The sequence below is a fragment of the Varanus komodoensis genome, unplaced genomic scaffold (assembly GCF_004798865.1).
Source record: "Varanus komodoensis strain SLA01 unplaced genomic scaffold, ASM479886v1 scaffold44_3, whole genome shotgun sequence".
In the NCBI taxonomy this organism is placed as follows: Eukaryota; Metazoa; Chordata; class Lepidosauria; order Squamata; family Varanidae; genus Varanus; species Varanus komodoensis.
This window is the reverse complement of record NW_025336010.1, coordinates 7681645-7705900: the sequence shown is the minus strand read 5'-3', so window position 1 is coordinate 7705900 and position 24256 is coordinate 7681645. Positions and strand designations below refer to the sequence as shown.

General features: G+C 41.2%; 1 protein-coding gene across 3 annotated transcripts; it reads left to right on the top strand.

Moving 5' to 3' along the window:
• Positions 1-2275: 2275 nt before the first annotated feature.
• Positions 2276-18932, top strand: RNASEH2B (ribonuclease H2 subunit B). Of its 3 annotated transcripts, XM_044444273.1 has the most exons (11): positions 2292-2491; positions 5455-5526; positions 6227-6334; positions 8605-8681; positions 10130-10247; positions 10825-10889; positions 12133-12238; positions 13694-13775; positions 15603-15645; positions 17594-17674; positions 18486-18932. In XM_044444273.1, exons 1-11 carry the CDS (start codon positions 2407-2409, stop codon positions 18591-18593), a joined length of 945 nt encoding a protein of 314 aa, XP_044300208.1. In that variant the 5' UTR covers positions 2292-2406; the 3' UTR covers positions 18594-18932. The 3 variants fall into 3 exon arrangements, with proteins under 3 accessions (XP_044300207.1, XP_044300209.1, XP_044300208.1); XM_044444274.1 differs by lacking the exon at positions 15603-15645 and having other exon boundaries at positions 2287-2491; XM_044444272.1 differs by lacking the exons at positions 13694-13775; positions 15603-15645; positions 17594-17674; positions 18486-18932 and adding an exon at positions 12913-13274 and having other exon boundaries at positions 2276-2491.
• Positions 18933-24256: the final 5324 nt, after the last annotated feature.

Here is a 24256-nt window from a genome sequence, read left to right as displayed (position 1 = left end):
TTTGGCTGATATGTTATATTGTCTGGCAAGCCTTGCATGAATAGAGAATGACCAACCATTTTGTGGGGTAAGGATAAAGGCTTCCACTACACCATTTGCAAAACTCTTATCATTGAGACTGAATTTATTGAGGCCTATTTTTAAGTCATATGCAATGGGAAGCCCTCAAAGTTGTTTGCACTGGTACTGATGGGCAATTTATCATCCTGGGGTCATGGCAGCATCCCATAAAAATAAGGATGGAAAAAGTGTGTTCTCTTTCCAGATGTCTGCAGTTCCATCATTCTTCATCATTGCCTGTGCTGGCTAAGGCTGATGGTAGTAAGAAATACATCTATGCTAATTGCAGAAAGGAAAAAGTCAGGCAATTCCAGTTGACAGCAAGTCTTGCCTTTAAATTAGAAAAAGGGATGTTGTGGCATTCCAGATGTTGCTGCACTATGTCAGAATCCCGGAATCTCAATTTGAGAAGAGGGAATAAAACTCGGGTTCGTGGGAAAGACCAAGCGTCCAGACCATCTGAGGCTTTATTGTATTTACCCCAAAGTTCCCACAGTACACTCACGATAATGCATGCTACATTAGCAGGCAGGCAGAGATGAACTCTGCTGCAAAGCTTCAATTTATACAGGGCATTTATAGGTACACAGGTAGAGGACAATTGATGACAGAATGCAGAGATTACAATAAGATTCTGAGGTCATCACATACAGAACAGATAAAGAAATATCAGTCAATCACACTGTAACAATGAGATTAAAATATTTCTAATTGCCTGTATTGACACTTGAACCCATCTCCAGGTCTGCTCAGACATGCAAATTCAAGCTACTAGAAACTATTCATGATAAGCTCAGACCCTTATCTCGACTCTAAACATTCTGCATGATCAGGGCACATGAAGCCCTCTGGGCAATCAATAGATTATTGTAAACTGAATTCCAACAATGACTATTTATAATGTATATTTGGGCTAAAATGGCCTACTGTAGCCTACAGCTAAAGGTGAGAGAAAGGAGCAGGAGCGGGGGGGGGGGGGGGCCATTTTAAACAGTGACAGCTTGGTTTTGAGAAGGAAGACAGAATTTGATCCCACAATGCAAAGGCACACAGGAGTAATGCTTTTCAGACAGGATTTATCCAAATTTTCCCAACAACTACTACCCCAATCAACCCTAGCCAGTGGTAAGGAATGATGGGAATCACAGCCCAATAACATCTGGAGGGCTGCAAGTTTCTCAATGCTGCTTTATCAGGTTATGGCCAGGGCATGTGAGTGTTTCCGAGCACATGGAGAACGGCAAAGGAAGACACTAGCTGGTGAGGACCATTTTGTTAAGTCTAAATTGCCTTGTACAAAAAGCAGTGTGTTGTGGTCCAAGGGTAAATTGGAACGTGAAGCCCCGCGCTTCCTTATTCACAGCCGCCTGGAGACAGAGCGGTTTCCACTGGATGCTGCTAAGGAGCATTTCTTGGCAACGTCTTGTTACCGCGGAAAGTTGCTGCCTGTCTGCGCTCGCTCGCCCTGTGTATCCCCCTTCTCACCCACTGCGCGGGAAATATTGGTTTTCCGGCGACGTTAGCAACACAGACTTATTATCAGATTAACTATAGCTCGGAAGAGGCAGCTTCGTGGTTCCTTTTGATTCCCCTTGCCTGCCTCTCCTCCTGTTGCAGAAGCGACAGCTGCCCATAGCGAACAACGGAGAAAATCCGAGATTTTACTGGCGATTTGACGGGCACAGCACAGTTTCCTTGTTCCGTTCAGAGACCAGCCGCATGCCTTTGGGAAGCCCGCAGGAAAGTGTGAAACCAAGAATCCTTTCCTGCTGGTGCTCCATGCTTGTTCAAGCCTGCCTTAACTCTCTTCAACTTTGCAGTCCCGTAGTACACTTTCTTAAATTTTCAAAAAAATTATATTTTACTGCAAAATATATTGAAATCCCTAAACAGTGAAAGAAGCGATCTTATGCCTAGACAGAAAAACTCCTACAATTCCTTGAATGCTCCAGACAGTCATACTAGGTGGGATTTGTTCCTGTCTAAACACGCATAGCGTTTCTTCCTAAATGTAGTTTGCGCCTCAGTTATGCTACATGCATGCTTTAGGGAGCAATTCTGGACATGAAAAAAAGGCTCTACAGCTTCTCATATTCACCAGCCTTTCTCTGCCCCGGGGTTAAGATCCACGCCACGCACGCACAGGTCGCAGCCAAGATCGATCTAGTTAAATTGTCGCACTTCAGACGCATGTCCAGTTCTCGTTTCGGTGCGCTTCGCTGATTTGCACGCATACGCGTATCGCAAAGACTGCGCGACGTTAGGCCTGTCTAACTTTTAATACTTCTACGGTTTGCAAGAAAATGAGGCGGTGGCTTTAGCTAGCAGGGTTGTGTGCGAGACAATATGTCGGGTGGGAAGCAGCAGCGGCTCCGGCCAACAGCTTCCGCGGAGAAGAGCGGCAGCAGCCAGTGGGTGATCGTTGCTCCAGGTAACTATCCTCTTAGATTTTCCCTTCTCGCCGGCAAAAGGCCGCTTGCCCCGGGCGAGAAATTGAACTGCAGGGACTGAACTTTATACTTTCTTCTTTACTGATTGACCTCCTTTCCTTCGCGGCTAGGGAATCCTGGGACTTGTAGTTTTTTTCGGTTTAAGCATGCATCGTATAGCACTCTTATTCTCAAAGGTTGTATGCTAGCCCACGTTTCTTTTCGAAGGAAAGTCCCGCTGGTTCACAGTCTGAACATTAAAAGCACATGGGACAACCCAGCACTTGAAAGGTAACACAGTGCAGCAAATGCAAGAAGCATTGAAAGCATGCTTCTCCGGAATATCCCAGCAGGTTGACTGCAAGGTGCAAATGAAGTGAATCGAGTGCAAAGCTGCCACTGTTTGCCTCCAGAGGCAGCGAGGCCGGTGCGTCAGACTTCCATTTGAAGACATGTCTGTTGTCACAGCTGGTGAGGTCTGCTGCAGTAACTCTTCCTCTGGAAGAACACTCTTGCTTTGCAAGAAATGAGACGGAATTACACAAGTGCATGATCAGAACTGGCCTTGATTGTTTTACTGTAAAGTTTTCCCTAGAATCGATCATTCAGTCAGATGGGTAGTTAATCTTACAGAAAGTATTGCAGGAACTGAAAATGCTTTCAGTTTGTTTCAGTTTGTGTGTTTCCTTGAATGCTTTTGTGTGCCTTTGTTCTTATTCATCTTATCGGTAAAGTCCTTGTGGCATGTTCAGCTAACAGTGTTTTCATGCCCTTCGGTTTGTAACTGGCATTGACCTGGATCTAAAGAACTGCACTGCATAGTTCTTGCATCCCTCCAAGAGCCTCCTTCCATGCTGTGCACCAAGTTGCTTTTGAAGCAAAGTGGAAGTTTCTTAAGCAGTTCTCTGCTTTGAAAAGAAGATCTCTCACAGTTATGTCAAATACTTTATGGGTTAGGACAAGATCCTGCCTTTCTCATGCATGCTGCAAGCTGCACATGTAACATTTTGTTATTATGAGGCCAATAAACTGCAGAATGAATTAACATACAGTGAGTGGAAGAGGTCACAGAGTGGCAATGAGGTACATTTCCCCCTCTTGCTTCTAATCTTTTTCTGTTGTCCTCCTCTCTTAGTCTTCTGCAGTTCCCATTTAGTCTCTGTTTGAGAATGGAAAGTAGCAGCTCAGGCTGCAGCTGGAGGATGCAAATGCCTGCTTGTAAAAATGTAGCACATTAGGGCCAAGGAAAGGAAGACTCCATAGAGGAGGGGGCAAGAAATGTGAGACATCTCTTGTGTGCCCACAGGCCTAAACAGTCTCCTACCTCTGGCCTAGCATGTTCCTTTGGGGCTATTTTCTAGGTCCATGGCATTTATGAGTGCTTTTTATGTGAGGGACATTCAAAAAGTATCCCCTATTTGTTATATGAAGTGGAGCAGTCGATTCTGTCATGTTACTCTTACTGGTCACTCTGCTTTTCTCTCTCTGTTTAGTGAATCCTGTTGGACTATTGATTAAGGGTAATATAAATTCAATAATATGAATGAATGAATGAATGAATGGATGGGCAGGTTAGGACTATGATAGGGGATGACTTTCCAGGCTCTGGCCCTCTCAGTTGTGCTCTCCTACTGCCACCTCTCCATCTCCTTGCCACCTGTCCATGCATATTTGCCATGGGCACCCGCGTGGGGAGAGGTCTCGACCACTGCATTTACCTCTGCTTTTACCCAAACATTGTCTTCTGGCCTCAGAAAACATGGAGTGAGCCAAGGAGGGAGAGCTAGTGTCACGTGGTGGTTAGATTGCTGGGCTGGGGTTTGGGAGATCGGAGTTGTTTTTGTGAATATAAAATGGAGATGAGTGAGACCCTTGGAAGCTGCCTTGGGTTCCTTTCATGAAGAAAAAGGGTGGGATATAAATAATGCAAATAATAGCAGAGGCAATGTTTGGTTCACAGTGATTTCAAGATAAAGCTAGAAGCATGGCAAAAGAGGGGCAGGTGGCCATCCCATGAAGGCAACCTGGACCTGAAATTTATGGAGGGAACCAGGGAAGGCTGGATGGCTCTCTCCAGGACTTTTGGGGCAAGAAGGTGAAATTGGGCCCAAGACATCTCTTTAATAAGAGTTTGCCTAAGTCAACCAATTGCTGGAGGTGTAAGAGCACTAATGTTTTGCTTATATGTTTTGGCAGTGCCCAACAGTTGCTCCTTTTTGAGAGGAGGTCTTAATACAGAGCAACTTTGTACTGGAATATTCTCTAATATTTATTGATGTGTATTTTGTCTTCAACTATTTAACCTGTAACTTGGAAGTTAACACAAAGTAAATGTGAATGGATTTCCACAGCCTTATCACAGCTAAGACTGATGTTACAGCATTATCCTCCTATAACACAAAGGGCTGAGGACCTATCAACTCTTTCAACATTTGAATTTAAGCACCACTTATAAATGGATAAATCTGTAGATATTTAGTCTGTAGATATTTACCTTGCACATAACTGTTTTGGTTAATAGGTGGATTTTCATATGCTCCATGTGCATTTATGGTAGATATTTTATTCAGATTTATGTGAAAAAATGATATTTTTCTTGTTATGATTTTGTTTTGTCAATTCACAATAAAAATATTTAAAAAGGAAGAAATCAGGGCACTGAGCATGAAATATTGTGGCCACTCCACTCTCCTCCCTCTGTGTCTGTGAATGATGGTGATAGTCCAGTGAAACCCAATCGCAATGTCTCTTTCCCCATTGAGACTTATTTAACAGAAGATTGCATCCAAGAGGCAAGGCATAAGCCAGGGATGCTGGGAGTTGTACTCCAAAATGTCTGGTGGGTACCAGCTTGGGGAAGGCTGACTTAACCAGCAGCTCTTTAAAGCTAGAAGGGGTAGTTTTTGAGTGAGGATGTTTTTACGGCAGGTAGACTGGCTCTCACATGACCACTTAACTTTTTCAGTATCTGCTATTGATCTCCTGAAAAAGGCAGGCTCTGGGCCTTTGTTTACAAGGCTGCGGAATCCAAGTACAGGCAAGTGCAACATTCTCAAATGCCATGTTTCTTTAGAGGGCAAATCTTGAAAACTCTAGTGCTTAAAATGCTTGTTGGGGAGTTTCCTTTCTCCTGCTTTTTAACAGTAACATTTTGCTGGACAGCTGAGTCAACCTGCAGGCTTTTCTTCTGTTCCACAATTGATTGGACTTTTATATAGTAATTTCAGAGAGCAAAAAGATCTAAATTGAAACAAAAACAAAGATGCCCCTGGACAGGATTACCTTTGTCATCTTCAGAGAAACAAGGCACAGTTTATTCTTAATCACATTTAAGTAAAACTTTATGTATGTAAATTTAAAATTGTTGTCATAGTCCAGAGGTGTGTATTCGGCCTCTGTATTTGCTGGGGTGGAGGGGTGCAGATTTTTCAAGCGTAGCTGGAAGCAAAAGTCGGTTGCTGTTTTGAAATTCTTACTTGCTTAGCCTGCTTAGCCATAGCCATAAGTGCAACTGGAAGCACAAGAGGTACCTTTTTCTCCAGAACATCCAGCATCCCAAGCTGGGAGTTACACGTATTGGTGGCCATTTTATGCTGCTTGTGCAATCACCCTTTTGCATATATTCAGAATGGTCCTATCCATTGATTGCTTGGTCTTGTCCACTGGGGGGACCAGCGGAAGCTTTTAAAATGCAAAACCCAATGTGTGCCATTAGTGGTTTTTCTTGTTTGTAACAGGACAAGCAGCCCTTTACTTGTTCAGTAGTGATGCTCATCAGCTGTTCGAAGTAAAAGCTTTTTGTGAAGAATACCGGTCATGGTTCATAGGTCAAACTGTTCAGAGTGGTGAGTACGACCTTCCCTCCTTCCTCCGGTTCCATATCGAATTGATCTCTGAGTATGTTTTTCATATGACTCAGCTATAGTGGATGCCACTGGGGAAGTTGTCTTATGTTTTTCACTCATGGTTTCTTCTTAGATTAACCACTGGATTGTCTAGCCCTTAAACAAGCCAGCAGTACATGTTCAAGCGTCATGATCTACAGCCTACATGGGTTATGGAATAAAAGTTGAAATGGTGGATCAACTGCAGGCAGTGTGCCCACTTTTTCCCACTTATTCCAGACAGCTCATAGTTAATCAGCTGGCTGTTGTTGCATGTGAACAACATCACTTAAACATTTTGCCAGGGAACTGTGCATGAATAACTGACAGCCACTCATCTGTTTCAATACACTCCTCTTCCACTGAACTTGTTGGGGTCCTTTAGGATCTCCATCACTGCTTACTAGTGCCAATTCACACCAACCCATATATGTATTCCAGTGACATTTCTGTGTGCTGTCACATACTTGCTCAGGATAATCACCTGAAAAACACTAATTGCAATTTTGAAGCTGCCAGGCTTTGCCCGATACTGTATTTGCAGTTCATTGTTCCTAACTTACAAAGTGGAACATTTTCTGCAGAAAAATAAAGCAGAAAATTTTCTGCTTAATGTCACTGCTCTCAGTGTGTTGAAATCATTTGCCAATGTATTTAACACTAAACACAACTAGTAGCCATGTCATTCTGAAGCCTGCATGTGAGATTTTGGTGAACAAGATTTTTAAAATTATGGATAAATGGTGAAAAGTATGACTTGGTTTCTTTTCTGAAAGATCCAGCTGGCTAAGGATCCACATGGGTGGATCAAACCCTGTACAGCAGAGCCTTTTCTTGTACGCTTTCAAATACACTTCTGCTCCCATGAAATGTGTTTGTCAGCCTCACTTTGTGGCATAACCTTTATGATGGATCCACACTAATTTAGTTGTGCTTGAAGTCAGTGGGGCTAAACTTAGTCACTATTAACTTTTCAGGCTAATTTCAGTGGAATCTAAACTCCACTCATTTGGTCTAGATCCATCACATTTTTGACATGGCTGGGAGCAGCCCAGCTCTCTGAACTTACCCTTTACTCAGTTTCACTTTAATCTGAATAGGATGAGAAAGATGCTGAGTGGAGGTCTCCCAAAAGCTGATGGAGGTGCAGTTCTAATCCCCACTCTGCTTCTCATGATTAGGATTGCGGGAACGAGCACACTCACTGTGTTGCCTCCATCACCCTCTACATGTTAGAGAGTGAACATCTGTAATTCTGAGCCGGTTCTGCTTGCAGAAGCTGCCTGGGTTTTCCATCATGCACAGAGCCAAAACAATCAGGGCAGTCTCTCCCCGCTGCTGATGTTCACTTTTCAGCTCATGGAGGGCACACCAGGATGGCAACAGGGCAGAGCTAGTATGCCTGCTCCTGCTACCACACGATTCTTGTAGATTTTTGGTGTAATTTTTTTGGCATAAAACTCCATGTTTGGTCCATAATTTTGATATCTATAAATCAATCAATATCTGCCGCCTCAATCAATATCAATAGCTGCCTAGGAAGGCCTTGGCAATTGGCCTATAAATACAAGTGAGTGCGTGAGTGAGTGAGTGAGTGAATGGGGAAATGTAATGTCTGGTCATTTATTGTGATTTGGAGTGACATATCATGTGCATCAAATCACCTATAGACTGATTTTTGCAACTGTTTTTAAAACAACCAGTCGAATGAGCCAGGGGATTAGAACACCGAAATAGGACTATTCTTTAAAGGGGTCTGCAGTGTTAGTGCGAGTTGTTCTCTTGTCAGAATCGAGTAACTTTTTAAATGTTGAAGGTGCTGCTCTCACCACTTTCTTCTTGCTGTTATTCGCATAAGAGTCTTCCTCATACTAGAAGGAAAGATTAAGGAATCACAGAGGAAATAGTAAAATAGTAGTTATTGTAGTGTAAAGTTGTGTTTGGTAATTATGAATGGATTTGGTCACTCTTGCTTCGTTCATCTTGTATAGCCTTGTTCTTATGTGGGCAGCACTTGAATAGTTTTTGGGGCATTAAAAGGCAGTGAATAGGCAACAAGGTCTCTTAAATAAAAACCCTTTTACTTGCTGAAGACATACAAGCCTGGGTTGCAGGTCCTGAACCCTGACACTGTAGCATTGTAATGTTTGTCACTAAATTTCTTGGACACCACTAAAGTATAAGTTGTGGAGTTCCACTCATGATGGCACATCTTAATTCTCTCCCTCCAGATGGACGCCTGTTCTTTGCCATACCAGTCGATCCCTTATATTTTGCACTGTTCTTCCTCCTCAAGGCAGAGAAGGAGGTAAGTACCTAGGAAATGTTAAGGAACATGTACACCCCAGGACTATACTTGAGACTTGATCTCTTACAGTAAAGAAGCATTCTTCAAATGTTCTGGACCCTGAGTTTCCCTTTCCCAAACTTGCTCTGCTGTGCCCTGAAGTAAGCCATGGATTCTTCCTGTAATGGCGGAAGAGGAAGGCTGAAATAATTGTTTCTCCAGGACAACGCATGGTGTGGTTGAACTGGAATTTGTAACTTTGTCAAAGTTCTACAACCTATAATTGTTTAACTGGTTTAAAGCTCTAACTGTTTATAGGAAAATAGTGTTTACCATGCAAGGTAAGGCAGGTGACAACCTAAGGAATGTGGGGAGTGGTGGCTCCCCATTTGTGGAGTTCCCTCCACAAAGGACCCAGCCTAGCACCAGTATTGTTTGTTGGTGTCAGGCAAATTAATTGCTTGTATTTTGTAGTTTATTTATTTATTGGTAAGTAACACTGGAAGGTTTGTAGAAGGGCAGTGTATAAACACTGTAAATATGTAAATTAAGGTAGGTCAATTATTACCCCATATTAGGGAGTTGGAGATTGGGGCTCAGAGAATAGTGGCCAGCTAATGGCCAGCTAATGGTTGAAGATCAGATTTGAACACAGGACTTAACCAGTTCATTCTCTTAATCAGCACATTAGCTCTTCTAATGAAGTGATGCTAGTGTTTTAGTCAGAAGAACAACAGATTCCGCAGGTCAATCCTATTAAGTTCTGTCAAAAACAATAGCAGCCCAAACTGGATGAAATAATTGGAGAGAAAAAGTCGCCTCTGTTTTTATAAGCATTTCTCTTTGCCTGCATATCTTGCAGACAAAAGAAAATACCAGACTGTGTGTGAGTTTTAACAGCCATTTAGTCTGCTAATGCTGTTGGTGCATATTCACTTCTAAAGTTTGTGTATATCCTGCAGGAAAAAAACTTGGTAGTGGTTGTATCCCATATTAATCCAACTTAGATTTCATTAATTTGTATTAATTTTATTAGACTTATAATCTGCACTACTAGTCCCATAGGATTCTCTAAGCAAAACAGTTTGTAACAATGAAAACAGAGTAAAAGCACAATATAGCAATAAAATAACAACAGTGAAACAGAAATATACAGAAGCACATGACAATCTACATGGTGAGTTCTCTAAGCAGCCCTAACACTAGAATAAACTCAAAATCTTTTATAAGAGACTGACCTCTTTAAAAAGCTCTATTTAAAACTTCATTGAAAAACTCTGTTATGATTGAATGTTTCATCAATCTGAAATTCATGCTAGTGGTTCGCTGCTCTAGAATTCCTTAGCAGCATTTGATACAGCCAGTGAGCTATCCTTCTTTGGAGAGCCTTAAATTAAGTTCTTTGGGCATAAACAATATTCCTGTTAACAGTTGTTTGAATCTGTTCATTTTCATTTTTTTTCTTTCAGCAGGGAAAGTTTCAGCCACTGGACCAAATTTTGATGGATGAAGAATTTCCTTCATGTGCAATGTTGCTACAATGCCCAAGTCTTTCACAGTCAATTCGCCACATTGCAGAAGAAAAAGGTAAACTAACAATTTAATCCAAGCGTGCGGGCTTGTGTCAACTGATTCTGTTAGTCCACTGAAAGTTTATCACAGCAGACCCTCACAATCTGGTAAAGAAGTGATTAGAATATTTATTTATTTAATGGATTGATATGTCGCTATAGTAGTCCACATCTGGGCACTCTGCATGGCTCACAATATCTACAATGAATAATTGCATGTGAAGTGAGATAATTCTTTGTAGACAGAACCAGATGGCTGCTCTCCCAGCTTCCAAAAGCAATTTTGCAGAGGGGAAAAGGAGGCATTTCAGTTGGCAGGGAGAAAAGAGACTAGAAAGGCCAGCAAATGAGCTGGCTTAAAGTCTCTCCAGTATCCTTCCCTTCTCCTCTAAAATGCTGTAGCTAGACAGGCAAAGAAGTCAGGCTACTGGAAACGTGGGGTGAGATGATAAGGAAGCAAAGAGTGCTTCCATCCACCACTTCTCCTACCCTGCATAGGCTGCTTGTAGGTTCTGATGCTGGAAGCTTATGGTACTTGTAACAGGATTGGATCTATAATGTCATAAAGATGCAAACAACTTCTTTTATCTCAGAAATAGGTTGCAGGAAATTTTATAAATACAGTGAGGAGAAAACTCTGAAGTGGCTAAAGAAGAAGGTAAGTATTTCTTAAAGGATTTCTTTCTATGACACGGAATATCAAACATAGTTTTATATGTTGCATAGAACTGAAAATCAAAGATCTATAGTTAAAGTCCAGAAATATGACCGTTTTAAAGGAAATAGCAGATTTCTCATGAGCTTTCTCCTCCAGTTGGTGCTAGTTAATTCAGTGGGAATGTAATGCACCAAGAATTCAGAAGAGGTGTTGAGAAAGACTGCAGTTGCTATTTTGTTGCTCTTCTTGTCCTTCAAGATCACTTTTTAAAAAGCATTCATGTGCTCTAATGCTGGACTAGAGTCATCACTTAGAAAATACGATGCAATCAACGGCGTTGCAGGTGGTATCCTCTACTTTGTGAAATGATATTATTGATATTATTATCATTAATAATATTATTGTTGCAACATTATTGGCTTTGCTGAATCCTGAAAACTTTGGCAAGGAATGAAATTTTTAAGTGCAAGGATTGAAGTGAGGTGTGGGACAGAGCTGATGAGAAGTCTTGCAGGAGAGATAGATAATTCAGTAGAGGTGCTGCAGCACACTAGGAATTGCAAGCATTTTTGAAAATCTATACATGCATAGGATTGAATCCCAGGTCACCAAAATGCCAGTGGTTGGTCATTAGAAGGCCAGCCGATCTCACCATTTTGGTTTCTAAAGCTTTAATTCACAGACTGTCCTGGCACATTTTTATGTTTTCATAAAAGAAAATGATCAAGAAGTGTTGGCACTTGTCTAAAAAAGAAAAAGACCTTTATGCTTAACTTTTGGGAAAGTGTCAGCACATGCCATTTACTGCCATAGCTGTGCCAACTCCATCACCGCTCTCTTAAGTGGAATAACAGTACAGATGGGATGGGCCAAAAACTTTTCTCAGTGGGAAAAATGCCTAGGGTAATGTGGCAACTTTGAGTAACCTTTTTCTAAAAGTAAAGCTAAAGTAGCAGTAAATCACACCCTTGGACATAATCCTTCAAGGCTGTTTCCTTAACGGTCATGTTTAAATGAACTGAAATGTCTCAGGAGTGTGACCTGGTTCTTGTATGGCCGCTGTTGTAAGGGACTTAGCCAGGCAAAGACAGGCACTTATGCCTCACTTCCGTATGAGAGAGATATACCTTGGCCATTAGAAATGTGCATTAAATTTCAGTCTGTAGTTTCGTTGATAGTACTTGGCCTGCATCTACATCAAATGTCATGCAAGAAAGCCTCTCTATTTTCTTGCTTTTGTCAGGTGGACCAGATGGTGAAAGTTTTAAAAGACCGCAACCAACGTGTGGGTGGAAGGGTCCAGGCAGCTACCTTTATCAGTGGCAAACCTATCACTGATGCCACAGAAGGTACGGGAATTGAATTAAGTTCACAAAGAACATGCAAAGTACAATTAGAGAATTGGCTTTATGCTTATTTGATGTGCTGGATTTGTTTTGATACCTGATCTTCTCTTGCTAGCAATATTTTTATGTGACCTGTGGGTATTTCCTTCCATAATAGTGAACGTCAAACATGGCATCATGTGTTGCATAGAACTGAATGTGAATTGCTTTCACACCACCAGTGCTGCAACCATTGCTACTTTAACTTAAAACAGGAGTGTGCCCCCCACACTCCCTCTCTACCACCCATGGGCAGTGCTGCGTTTTTGTCATTAATGAGTGGGTGCTTTACCACCCCCTGGCAGCACCAAGGCAGTGATACCCATTGGTGTGGCAGGGACCAATTGGGGGATTGCACAGCCCATGCCTGGGAACCACATCTGGTCCATAGGCTGTGGGCTGTGCGTCTATTTGACGGTAACTACTTATGGCTGGTACCTAACTTTCCATCCAGCTTCATGCTCTCTTGGATCCAGGAAGTATTATGGTGGCCTACCACTCTTTCCAAATAGGTAGAAATAACCAAACTTGTTGCCAGGTTCTCTGGCTTCTCTAGGAGGCACTTGCATGGTCATCTAACAACTACCCAAGTGATTTTTGCATCCCTTTCTAAGGTAGTTTAACCTTATTGTACCCAGCTGCCCTCGCCGCCAGGACTAGCTTGTGGGTGTCTTCTGGCGAAATGCTGCCATCAGACTGCAGGTTTGTATTTATGTTCTGCCATTCCACCAAAAATGGCACTGGAGGTGAGCTTTTAGGTGCATCTGCTCTTCGATACATATTGATTCCCTTTAGGCCAAAGAGAGTGTGTTGCACACAGGTATTCCACAAAACAGCAGCTCATGTAGCTTCTTACTGTGGCACTTCAGTTTTAGTTTTGTTAACTTACAGAAATGGAGGCTTGAAACTATCCAAAAAGAAAAAGAAAAAAGGGGGGAAACCTCTCAAATCCTGACATTTGTTAAGAGATGTGAAGACCAGGGAAGTTGTAAAAAATCAGAAAGGGGTGTGTGTGTGTGTGGGGGGGGGGGGTGTCTGGAAAAACTGTTTTCCTGTTTTTTTCTTGAATAGAAAAAATAGAAAATCAATTTTCTGAATTTTCCAGTCTTTTCTTGGCCTTCACAGCTCTGTATTGACTCACCTGCTTCACTAATACGTTGTCAGTATTAAAGGAAGGAGGGGCCTGCAGGCTGAAATACAAGCTTTAGTGTTTTGGCTTCGCTTTGCTTCTAAACCTTGCCAGAAAGAGGGACTTTGGCCAGGTCACTCTGTTGTGGTTGTTCTTGAAAAATGGGAGGAGAAGCTTCTGGTTTGAGAGAGGAAGAAGTATTGGCATACTTGAGACAGAGTTCATTTGGAGAAGATTATAGGCATTCGAATAATATGTGGTATCTATTTCTTTTTTCTTTTTTTTGTCAGAGGTCTATATTCGCTATGCACATGGTCTAATATCAGAATATATTCTTGAAGAGCCAAGTATTGCATTAGCTAAATATTTACGGTGAGTGTTTGAATATCATATTAGCTTTCTGTTGTGAAGAAGAGTTTTCCTGATATGGTTGGTTGCAATGACTGATAATGGATTGGATTCAGAAAAAAGTGCTCCTCAACAATGCTGAAAGAAGTTGACTTCCTCAGGCTCTCTGCAGCCTCTTCTAAGGTACAGGAGATCCTGCTGAATGGGGTGAGCACAGCCCTGTGGGGCTTAGCCAGAAGGTGGGATCAGGTAAAGGCAGAATTCCTGCTTCTGGAAGTCTTGGACAAGCAGCTCTATTTCTCCTTTCCATGGGACTCAGATGAGCTGATGGCAGCTTTGAATAGGAACTTAGGATCAGTAAAGGGCTGGGTGAACTTAAGGGCCAATAAACTTAAGTCCAATACAGGCAAGACAGGGATGTAGTTTGGGTAGGTGGAGGAGGACCCTTTCATGGTGAGGTGCCCTCAGCCTTATGGATCAAGATCACAGCTTGTGGATGCTGTCAGTTCTGGCCCTGACTCTTGTTCTGGCATCTGCAGCCCCTTCTGGACAAGGAGAACCAAGAAGTGAGCCTTTGGGGTTGGTGGCACCCCATTTATTGAACACCCTCTTCAAAAAGGTTCAGTGATTTTGGACCCATGGCTATACTTGAGCATTTGGAGAAATGCTGTGGGCCCCACCACAAAAAGCCTAATCCATCGGTCACAGCTTCGGCATCTGCTTGTTACATCTGTAGGTCTTAGGCTGCAGCTTATTCTGTTAAAAGAAATTGTTTTGTGCCTATTGCACAGTACAGTGTTTCTTTAATAAGGGATTATCTAATTCAGCTAATTGCTGGAGGTGCTGTACAGTTAATGTTTCTTGTAAAGTTATGGCTTGGCAATGTCCGGTTGTTGCTTCATTTTAGGAGGAGGTTATTACACAGGTACATTTTGTACTGGAGCAATCTTTAGTATTCATCAGTGTACACACCCTTTAAAACTATTTACCTGTTGCATGAAAATTAACAAATAGAAGGGAAGCTGGATTCTCTGTGCATTTTTGTGAGCTAAAGGAATGATATTACAATATTGGAAGGAGAAACACACATCTCTTACAGTACGTTGAGGTGCTTCTGCTATATGGATGGCTGGCATATTAACACCAACTTCAGCTGGATGCTGCTGTTGTTTTTCAGTTGCACAGTCAAGCCCAACTCTTCACAACCCTATGGACCACGGTACGCCAGGCCCTCCCATCCTCCACTGTTTCCCAGAGTGCACCCAAATTCATGTTCATTGCGTCAGTGACACTACACTACCTAACTCTCTCATCCTCTGCTTCCCCTTTTCCATTTGCCTTCAATCTTCAAAAGGGTTTTTTCCTTTTCAACTGGATACCAGCATATAATTGCTAGTGTATGTTGAAGCCAGTGTGTAATTGCTAGAAAGTTGTATGCATATTATATAAATGCATTAAGTATATTAAAATATGAAAATTTTAAAATTTAACTTCAAAATTGAAGTATCCAAGGGCACCTACACCTCCTTTGTAGGTGCCTTTAGAGGTGTCCATGGGTGCCACGTTGAGGACCCTTCTTAAGGATGGGATGAAGATTCTCTGGTTTAGCTCCTGTTGTCTTCAAGGCCATCTCCCATACTGTTCAGCCAGCTCCCAAACCCCTTCAAAGTGGCTTTTTGAGAGGAAGAACAAGGAAGAATCTCCTCTATCCCCTCACTTCTCTTTTTCTGGATTAAGAGCATCCACTGAGCAGAGTTTTGGTTACAGGAACTCTGGATGCAACCCTGATTAAGGATTTAAATTGGATGGTTTTAGCATTTGATATTCTCAACTTTTCCTTTTGTCTTCTAGACTGCCAGAAATTGCATCTCCTCCAGCAGAGCCAGCTTCAAAAGTAAGGAGCTCTCAGGATGTTCAGACACTTCTGACTAGTTTCCTGAGACGAGGAGGAGGGTGGGAGAAGTTAAAAATAATGGTGAAATAGGACTGTTAAGAAACCATTTGAGGGGAGGTACTCTGATCTGGGCCTTGAGTCACATTGCAGGCCAGGGGACTTGACTGCCCTAAATTTTCTCTACCTCTCTAAAACTGTTTACAAACAATTTAAAAAGTTTACAATCTTGTCTTTTGGTGCTCTTCAAGCCAGCCTGACAACCAAACCCCCCAACCACCTGTTTTTGTTCTCATTTTTTAAAAGTCTCTTTTGGAATCATTGAAGGCTATTTTCACACACACCATTGCGGGGTGTAGGAAGGGATAACATTTTGGAATGATAATGGTGGGGCTTAATTCTCCCCTTCATGGCATATTGTCATCCTAGTCCAAATGGGGCTGCACATAATTCCACAGAAGTAAAAGTATAAAACAATGCATGATTACAAGAATGTTTAGTTTGTCAGCCATCATGTATGAAAGAAGGTATACCCCAGAAATTCTGTATGTCCTGTAGTGTGTTAATCAACCAATTGCATCTATATGTTCTTAAAAAATTGGTCACTACAAATCACAAGTACCTTAGTATAGAATTTCAGAAATTTACAGATTATGACAAAGCAAGTCCTGGCACGTGTATATAGCCTATTGTCTAACTCCAAGGTGTTCTATATACACACCAAATAATACTCTGCCTATATTATTGGCATGTTTTTTTAAACTTCAATCTTCTGGATAAACATAGATCTATTTGTTCTATGCTGCTGCTGCAGTTAAAAGGAAAGCCCTGTGATAATTGCACAGTGGTGCTTTCCATGTTATTCTTTCACAAGTGTTAATATCATATCATGCAAGCCAAAGAGAAATTATGGGGCCTCCAAATACTCTAAAAATGGGGGTACTGTATAGTTTGAGTTGTAATCTGTATGCAAAGATGTGGGTATATCCAAGACAGTACAGCAGGTTGTGAAGAAAGCCTTAAAGGCTTTCTGTGATGCACGGAGTATATACTGTTCGTGATGTGTTATGATCGCAGTTATGGTCTTCAAAGCCAAGATAGTAAAAGGGTGTTTCATAAGAACTGATGTGGACATAGGCCATATAAGGAAATACAGTTGTGCATTTTCTTTAAATGTCTTTGGCCCCCTTACTAACTCATCCCTATACTACTTCCAGTTTTCTTTCTTTCAGATCTCTCTTCCTCTTGTCAGTCCAGACATCATGGGAACAAGCAAACGTGCTAGCACACACTGTTCTCTCATTCCTGATTGGCTGTTTCTTAACTAGGAGTAGCTAAACAAATCAAGAAATCTCTATTCATGGTTTGTTTCAACCAGAATTCCACAACCTGATCCTGTTCAGATGTGTTGGCTGGGAATTATGGAAGTTGCTGTACAATATCTCTGGAGGGTGCCACGCTAATGAAGGTTGGTTTAGATGTGCATCCAGACCAACATCTCTGATCATCTCTGAACCAACATCTCTTGTTGGCCTAAAAAGCCAGAATCATAATTCAAGAACAAAACCTGTCTTGTTAGAAGAGGAATATACCAGGAATCAGCACCAAACAAATAATGGACAGAAATTTCCAGGTTTGTTTAGCCACTCCCATTTGCAGGAGGAGTTAAGCAGGACGGCTCAAACAGTGTGAACCCACACATGTGCTTGTTCCCAACAATGAAGTCTCTCATGTCCTGACTTGGAGCATGTTATGTCCTTCTTTCATTCACTCTGACCCCAGCTTCCTTTCCAGCTGTATTTACCTGTTCAGGAATTAGCTTGTCCAATTACTCCACAGAGCTGGAAGATGCCATTTTGTGTGCTTTTTTTATCCATTTGATGCTGAAGTTGAGTGTGTGCAGTGCTACAACTTATGATTTATGGAGCTAATCATCACTCTGACATTGCAGAAAAGGAAACTGTCAAGTGCACCTGTGGAAGCAGAAGAAGATTATACCAAGTTTAATACCAGTGATTTAAAAAGCAAAAAGGTAAGAGGGATAGGTGGTTTTTCTTCTGCCGAATGTTTTGGATAATAGTCTCATGCTCTTGCAGGATGCTTCTTCAAACAGGAAAAACAGGATAGGGATTTTAAGCAAGTGCATTCTGCATGTGAGGAATTATATCCTGCCTTTCAAAACAATATAACCCAACTATGGTCAAAGTATTGATAGCGGATGGAAAAGCTTATTAAAGGACTAGCTGTGCTTTTGAAGAAACTGCTGCACTAGCTACTGAAATATTAAAAACACAATATCTGCTGCCTCTTACTAGTTTTAACTTGGTGAGTTATACTCAATCTTTGTCTGGTAGCATTAAGGTGTGGTGCAAAGTCCATTCAGCCCATTCTTCTGGGTGCTTCTGCATCACTCCATAATTCAAGTTATGTCAAATAAAGCTTCTAAAAAGCGGCACAATCATTTTAGCGTATTTGTCTTGAAGTCCATGTTTAGGGATGATCAGTCACATAATGTATATGCATATACTTTAATGTTTTCACAATGTAGTTTGAAGATTAAGATATGGGTCTAATGATTGTATATATATTTGTGTTATCTAACTGACAAACTCATCACACCTGTCAAAATGTGGAGAAATAGTGGACCAGCTTGGATAGCCATTTCTAATGTTAGCCAAACTTTTTAATATAATCTGCATGATAGTTATAATAAACTCCCAAGTGGCATGTATCTTTTGCAAAGGGTTGTAGAGAAGCTCAAGGATGCATGTGATTTGGCAAATTATGTATGCAAAATAGCATGAGCAACATGTTTTACTCTTTCTCTTTATTTTTATTTCTAGGCAAACAGTAAGATGTCAGCTGCTCAAAAAGCTCTCACAAAAGTTGATAAGAGTGGCATGAAAGCCATTTCTTCTTTCTTTACTACCAAAACTAAAGCAACAGAATGAACTTTGTGTTTATATCATAGCTGTTTTTCTGCCTTTTTGTTCGAGACCAGCATCTTTGTAATCCTTCTTGGTTTCTGGATACTAGAATTAAAATTAGTGTCAAAGGAAAAAAAATGGTTCTGATACGATCTGTTTTGCTGAGAAAATACTAAGCTTGTATCAGAATGAAATATTTTTACTTGATAAAATGTTATCAAAACACAATCAGGGCAACCTTCTGTAGTCCTCACTAGGAAAAGTGCTTTTGGTAATTTATCATTCTCTTCAGAAATTAACATTGTTAGTGTAAGCGCCAGATTATCGTGTCATGCAATACAATAAACTCATGTCAGAAGTCAACCTTTGTGTTTCTTGTGTTACTGATAGATGGGAGTGAGGAGAATGCACTGTGTTTCCGCCTTGTATTTTCAAAACTGAATTGGACTTTTTGTTTCCTGTAAAATGTTAGAGTAGGTTACCTCCATTTATCTAGACTGGCAATGTGATACAGTCTGATGCATTTTCTTTATTCCTGTCTTGAGTAAAATTTGCCATAAAAGGGGCAGTGATTCTCTCCAAATAATCAGGAAATGTTTAAGAAGTATCATTTTAAAGAAGCTGCACATCTAAATATGAGGGTAATACTGTATTAGGCCGAGAGAGAGAGAGAACAGGATATTTCTGTTGGACTATAAAGGTACACAAATTTAGGTTATGTGGAGTTCCTTATTGGATTGAATGGAAAAATAGCTTTTGGCAAGGGTGCAGCTGAAGGCAAATAGTTTCTCCTCCACCCCCAGACAGTGCCAGTATCACTGATCTCAGTGTTGGAAAAGTGGGGTATACAGGACACTGAAATACACAGCTTCTTTGGTCATTACAGTTAGTTTGTGTATGCCCTTGTGTATGTATGTCATTGAGGGGTTTTAAATGCTGAGCATTTATAATCCTTTTACTAATAGGGACTTGGGCTATATTAATGTAGGTGACAGTTTATAAGGCTGCTCTCAACTTGAAGAGACCAAACAATTGTTCAGTAGGAAATTACTCAGGAAAGATAGGGAAGCCTCTCATTTTAGTAGAAACAGAGCCAGAAACAATGGCTTTAAAATGTATTAGCAGCAAGCAAAAATGGATACACTAGTTGGAAAATATGTACAGATGTGATCCCTTATTTTATTTTATTTAATACATTTGTATCTTGGCCTTCATGAGAGCATCTCAGGACAGCTTTTTTTTTTCCTCACTATGCCAACTGAGGAAGACATGAAGGTGATAAAATGAAATGTGGGTGCCTTATTTTAACCAGGAATATTCCTAAAGCCATTTTAATGAACTGTAACATTTATTGTAAGAATCTGTTATCCAGGTGTGATTGGATAAGGTCATCTTTCCTTGTAGTATGTGGCAGGAATTTCTTGCCTGAAGCACTTGCTTTTGACTTACTAAACTTTCTCTTTTTTCCTCCAGGCAATTGTGGCTTGATGTATTTTCTGCTGTCTCCTTCTGGCAGATTGCTGTCCAGATAATATTGGTTACTCTATTAGGGGCAAGTACGTATGGGTAACTTTTTCTTTTAAAAATGCTAGCCACTGTGAGAGGAAAGCTCATTACAGAGATCTATAGATCCACCAGCTCTTGGACAAAGCTGCCTTGCTTGCTGTCAGCTTCCAGAGGTGAAGCAAGGAAATGGCCTTTTCAGTGGCAAGTCCCACTGTGAAACAGCTACTTAAAGGCACTTCCTTTAGTTTTCCCACACTAGGTGATTATAATTTTATGCTCCTACTTTTTGAATGGATGATCTTTATTCCTTTATTTCAGCACATGTTCTGCCTACATCAGAACTACCCAATCTAATGGAACCTAAGAACTTTTTGGTCCTGCAATACTCTGGTGTGTACCTGCTTAGGTAAGATTTTGAGCTTGGTATAGTCTTCCAGCTGGTGTTTGAGCTGAGTTTTTATGTAGTTTTTATGAAAATAAATGTATAATTTTATGCACATATTACAAGATATTTTAACTTTGTCTTTTAATAAAACAAATGTATACTCTAAGGTGGGGGAGCCTTAGTTTTACATAATAGAGAACCATGAATGAGAGGTGTGGATTATATGTGCATCAAAGCCTTAGTGTTTTAATAACTAGATAACTAGACTGGTGAAGAAGACCAGTTTGAACAAAACATGTTTAGTTCCACTTTGTTACATAAGGATTGTAGCACAGCATATTCATATTCATAGTCTTCTGCCTTGTTTATTTGTGTATGCCTGCAAGTATACAGATTAAATGGCATTGCTCCAGACTTTTGGGAAATATTTTCTACTTTGCCTGTTCATTGTGATTGTTTTTCCTCATCTTGCTGCTTGTTCTACTGGGTTTACGGCTCTGTGATTGCAGTATTTTGTTTTATGTTGAAACGTCTGGATTCGTTATTGTTTATGGTTGCAAGGTTGGGTGCAATTTTAAAAATACTTAATCTGGGATCTATACAGAACATTCTCCATTAAAAGATCTCCTTGCAGCATAAATCAGGTATAGGCAAGTATTTTGGGTTATGGGCACATTTAGCAGTTTGAGAAATCTGTCCTGGGCACTGCCATAAAATGACTGCTGTGGACAAAGGACTAGTAACCTGCACACAGGTAAAATGACTGGGGCACAGCAGAAGTAGAGTCTGAGCTCCAACACACTAAGCTCCTTTAAACTCACCATCTTAAAACACCAGGCCCCACTGCCGCTACGAAAACACACTGATTAAAAAACTAGTAATTACTCAGTGGACGCCAAGTAAGATGTTCCACGTTTATGGGGTTCTGTGAGTACTGTGCTGCCTATTCTTTTTTAATAGTTTATATTTCTCATCTTGAACACCATCCCTGTTTTTTCTCAAGGTAGTGGTTTTGTTGTTGGACTGTCAGCATTTCACCAGCATTTGAATCTCAGTATTATCTATTTTGTGGTTTCTTTACCTTTTAAGTGCCATTTTGGACAGCATCTGTTCCTAGCAATGTGTGCATTTAACAGTTTATTCAAATATCCAGAGCAAGAACTCTGTTTGCTTAAACTGATAGGCAAGATTAAAGTGAATTCCTGGACTGTCTTGTATGTTGTATTGTTGAATATAATGCATTAATTTGTGTTACATGCAACTATTCTGAGAGATTTGTGCTAATGAATGGGATGTAAAAGGATGAATGGATGGATGGGAGAACTATGGCTTCTCCCATCCCTACTGGAAAGCTTCTTGTGGTGCTGTTGAATCAATTTGGAGGCCCAAATTCCATTTTGGGGATGCTCTTGTGTGCTGCTTTCCAAGGGTTGGGTGGGGGTGAAGGCAAAAGAGGTGGGGTTACAATACCAGCTTAAAGCTCTTACTGCCAGTAGTTAAATTTTAGGAGAGGCATTTTAACCTCTTAGAATCTGGGAACATGCCTTCAAAATGGGAAGCTACCAAACAATCAGTGGCTAGGGGAAAGGGATTGAGGCCAAGGAAGGAGGGGAAGCCTCTAGAGCCAGATTTGGCCCCTGGGACAAGGTTCTGAACCATTGTTTCAAGGAGAGCAAAATATACAAAAGGAAAAGCAACTGGTCTACTTGCTCTCAACAAACCACTGTCTGCTCTTCCGGCTTCTTTTTAATTCCTCGCACAGCATGAAGCACCTGATGCTGGTGCAGGCAACATGGTGATGTTCTTGCCAAAAGGCCCAAACAGGAGTGCTGACCTGTTTCTAACACACAATGCAAAGTGCTGAGGGGGGCTGGTTGTTGCCAAGAAGGGTGGACCTTGGCTGTGTAGAAAGCGACGGTTCATCCTGCACTTGTGATTCTTCTCCAAAGGGACGATCGCTTTCAGCCCCTAATGGGTAACCAGGGAGAAGGGAGCAAAGGTGTGAGAAAAATAATTTGGAAGATTCCTATTTAGTGCTAAGCTGAGTGTGGAACCAATTCGTTAGCCATCCTCTGGGTAATCCCCCCACCGGTCGCTTTTCACAGGAAAGTGCAATTATTCCAGTGGGCAGTTAGAGGAAGTTCAATACAGCTTTAGAGTTCAGCTCTTGTTCCTGAATGTTCCAGAATGTGTGTCCAACTATAACATCTTATATCTGAAATTGTACAGCTGCAGACATGCTGTCTGCAAGTTAAACCATGTGAAAAGATCTTCCCTTTTTGTTACTTCATTGTAGATTCTGAAGGGGCAGTGGGTTGATTGCATCCTGGATTTGGAGGAGTTGTCTGCTTTTGCTGTCAATGGGATACTGCCTGAGTATGTACTGCTGATCTGGCCCAGGGGCCCAGTCTGGCTCTGGGATTCCCCAGATTGTAGTGCCTGTTCCCCTGTGAACCATGTTTTTGGTGATCACCCATTTTTGGAACAGACCAGCCATAGACACCTGCTCCACCAGGCTGAAGTGTCTTCCTCCAAGCTTAGTTACTGACTGTAAGAACTTTAAGCTGAACTACAAGGACATTTTAGCTCCACCCCTTTTGCGTTTGGCCCCTTCCACCACTGGAACGTGTGATATAAATAATACCAGTTGTGCACCATTGCGCATTAGCAGTGTTGACTTCAGTGGACTTGCTTCCATGTATTTAATTTCACTGAAATCAATAGTGCTGTACTAATTTAAGTAAGCTGTGATTGTCATCTCGAACTGCTAAAGTACATTATAAATTACAAGTATCTAGCATTTAATTTGAAACCATGTGGAATATAGGCTGATTGTATATGTTCAGAATTTCTTCATCCTTTACAGGAGCAAATTAATTGGAGGCCACTGGAAATTATGAGGCAGGGGAGGCGGCTAACCTCTGTCCCTCTAAGCCCATGCGGAGATAAACAAGCATGATTGCCCATTCTCATCCTACTGTTTCCGTGCACAAGGTGAACTGGTTAATGTTGGAACAAACCTGTGACATCTTTTCTGTTGTCTACATTCCTGGCAGTGAGCATATCTTCACAGTCAGGATACTTCATGATTGCAGCCATTTTGCCATTTTGACTTTCCAAGGCATCTTTCCAAAGCACAGAGAAAGAAAAGGTGTCAGCAACACTAATAAATGTTGGTAGTGTAAAACATAAGGTAAAATATATTCTGTGCAAAATATGTTTAAGCTACATTTGACCCAATCTGTTAAATTTGGAAAATAAACTGGTCCTTCAATAGACGCTAATTTTCATATATCTTTTCATGAAAGGATAAATTCATAAGGAAGGAGTAAAAGCCAAATTATGCCTGCTAGAAACTTGAAGTAAAGTATGTGCTGCTGCCATGCAAACTTATAAACAAAATAACCATCCCCAACCTGGTGCCTTCCAGCTGTGTTGGACTGCAACTCACATAACTTACTTAGGGAGGTCGTGGGCTCACTGGAAGCACTCAAGATGCATCTGAACAGCCAACCGTTAGGAATGCTTAAAGTTGGAGCCCTGCATTGAGCAGGGGGCTGCCCCAGTGGCCTTACTGGTCCCTTCCAGTTCTGCTATTCTGTGATTCCAATTCCCAGCCAGAATGGTTGTTGCCCACCGAGTTGCAGAGCAGCATCCCTGGAAGACACCAGGTTGGGGTAAGTCACTACAAAAAGCAGCAGTAGCACGACATTATTGCTACAATGCCTGCATTTTCTGATCTCTTCTTTTATAGCTGGGTGCAGAGTACTTGGGGGTGAACAGGAAGACAAAGGCA

Bases quoted from the DNA above. Each gene is read 5' to 3' on its own strand.
- RNASEH2B (XM_044444272.1), top strand. From the start codon at position 2,407: ATGTCGGGTGGGAAGCAGCAGCGGCTCCGGCCAACAGCTTCCGCGGAG. The intron at 8,682-10,129 runs GTAAGTACCTAG...TTTTTCTTTCAG, and splicing joins TCCTCAAGGCAGAGAAGGAG to CAGGGAAAGTTTCAGCCACT. The intron at 10,248-10,824 runs GTAAACTAACAA...CTTTTATCTCAG, and splicing joins CCACATTGCAGAAGAAAAAG to AAATAGGTTGCAGGAAATTT.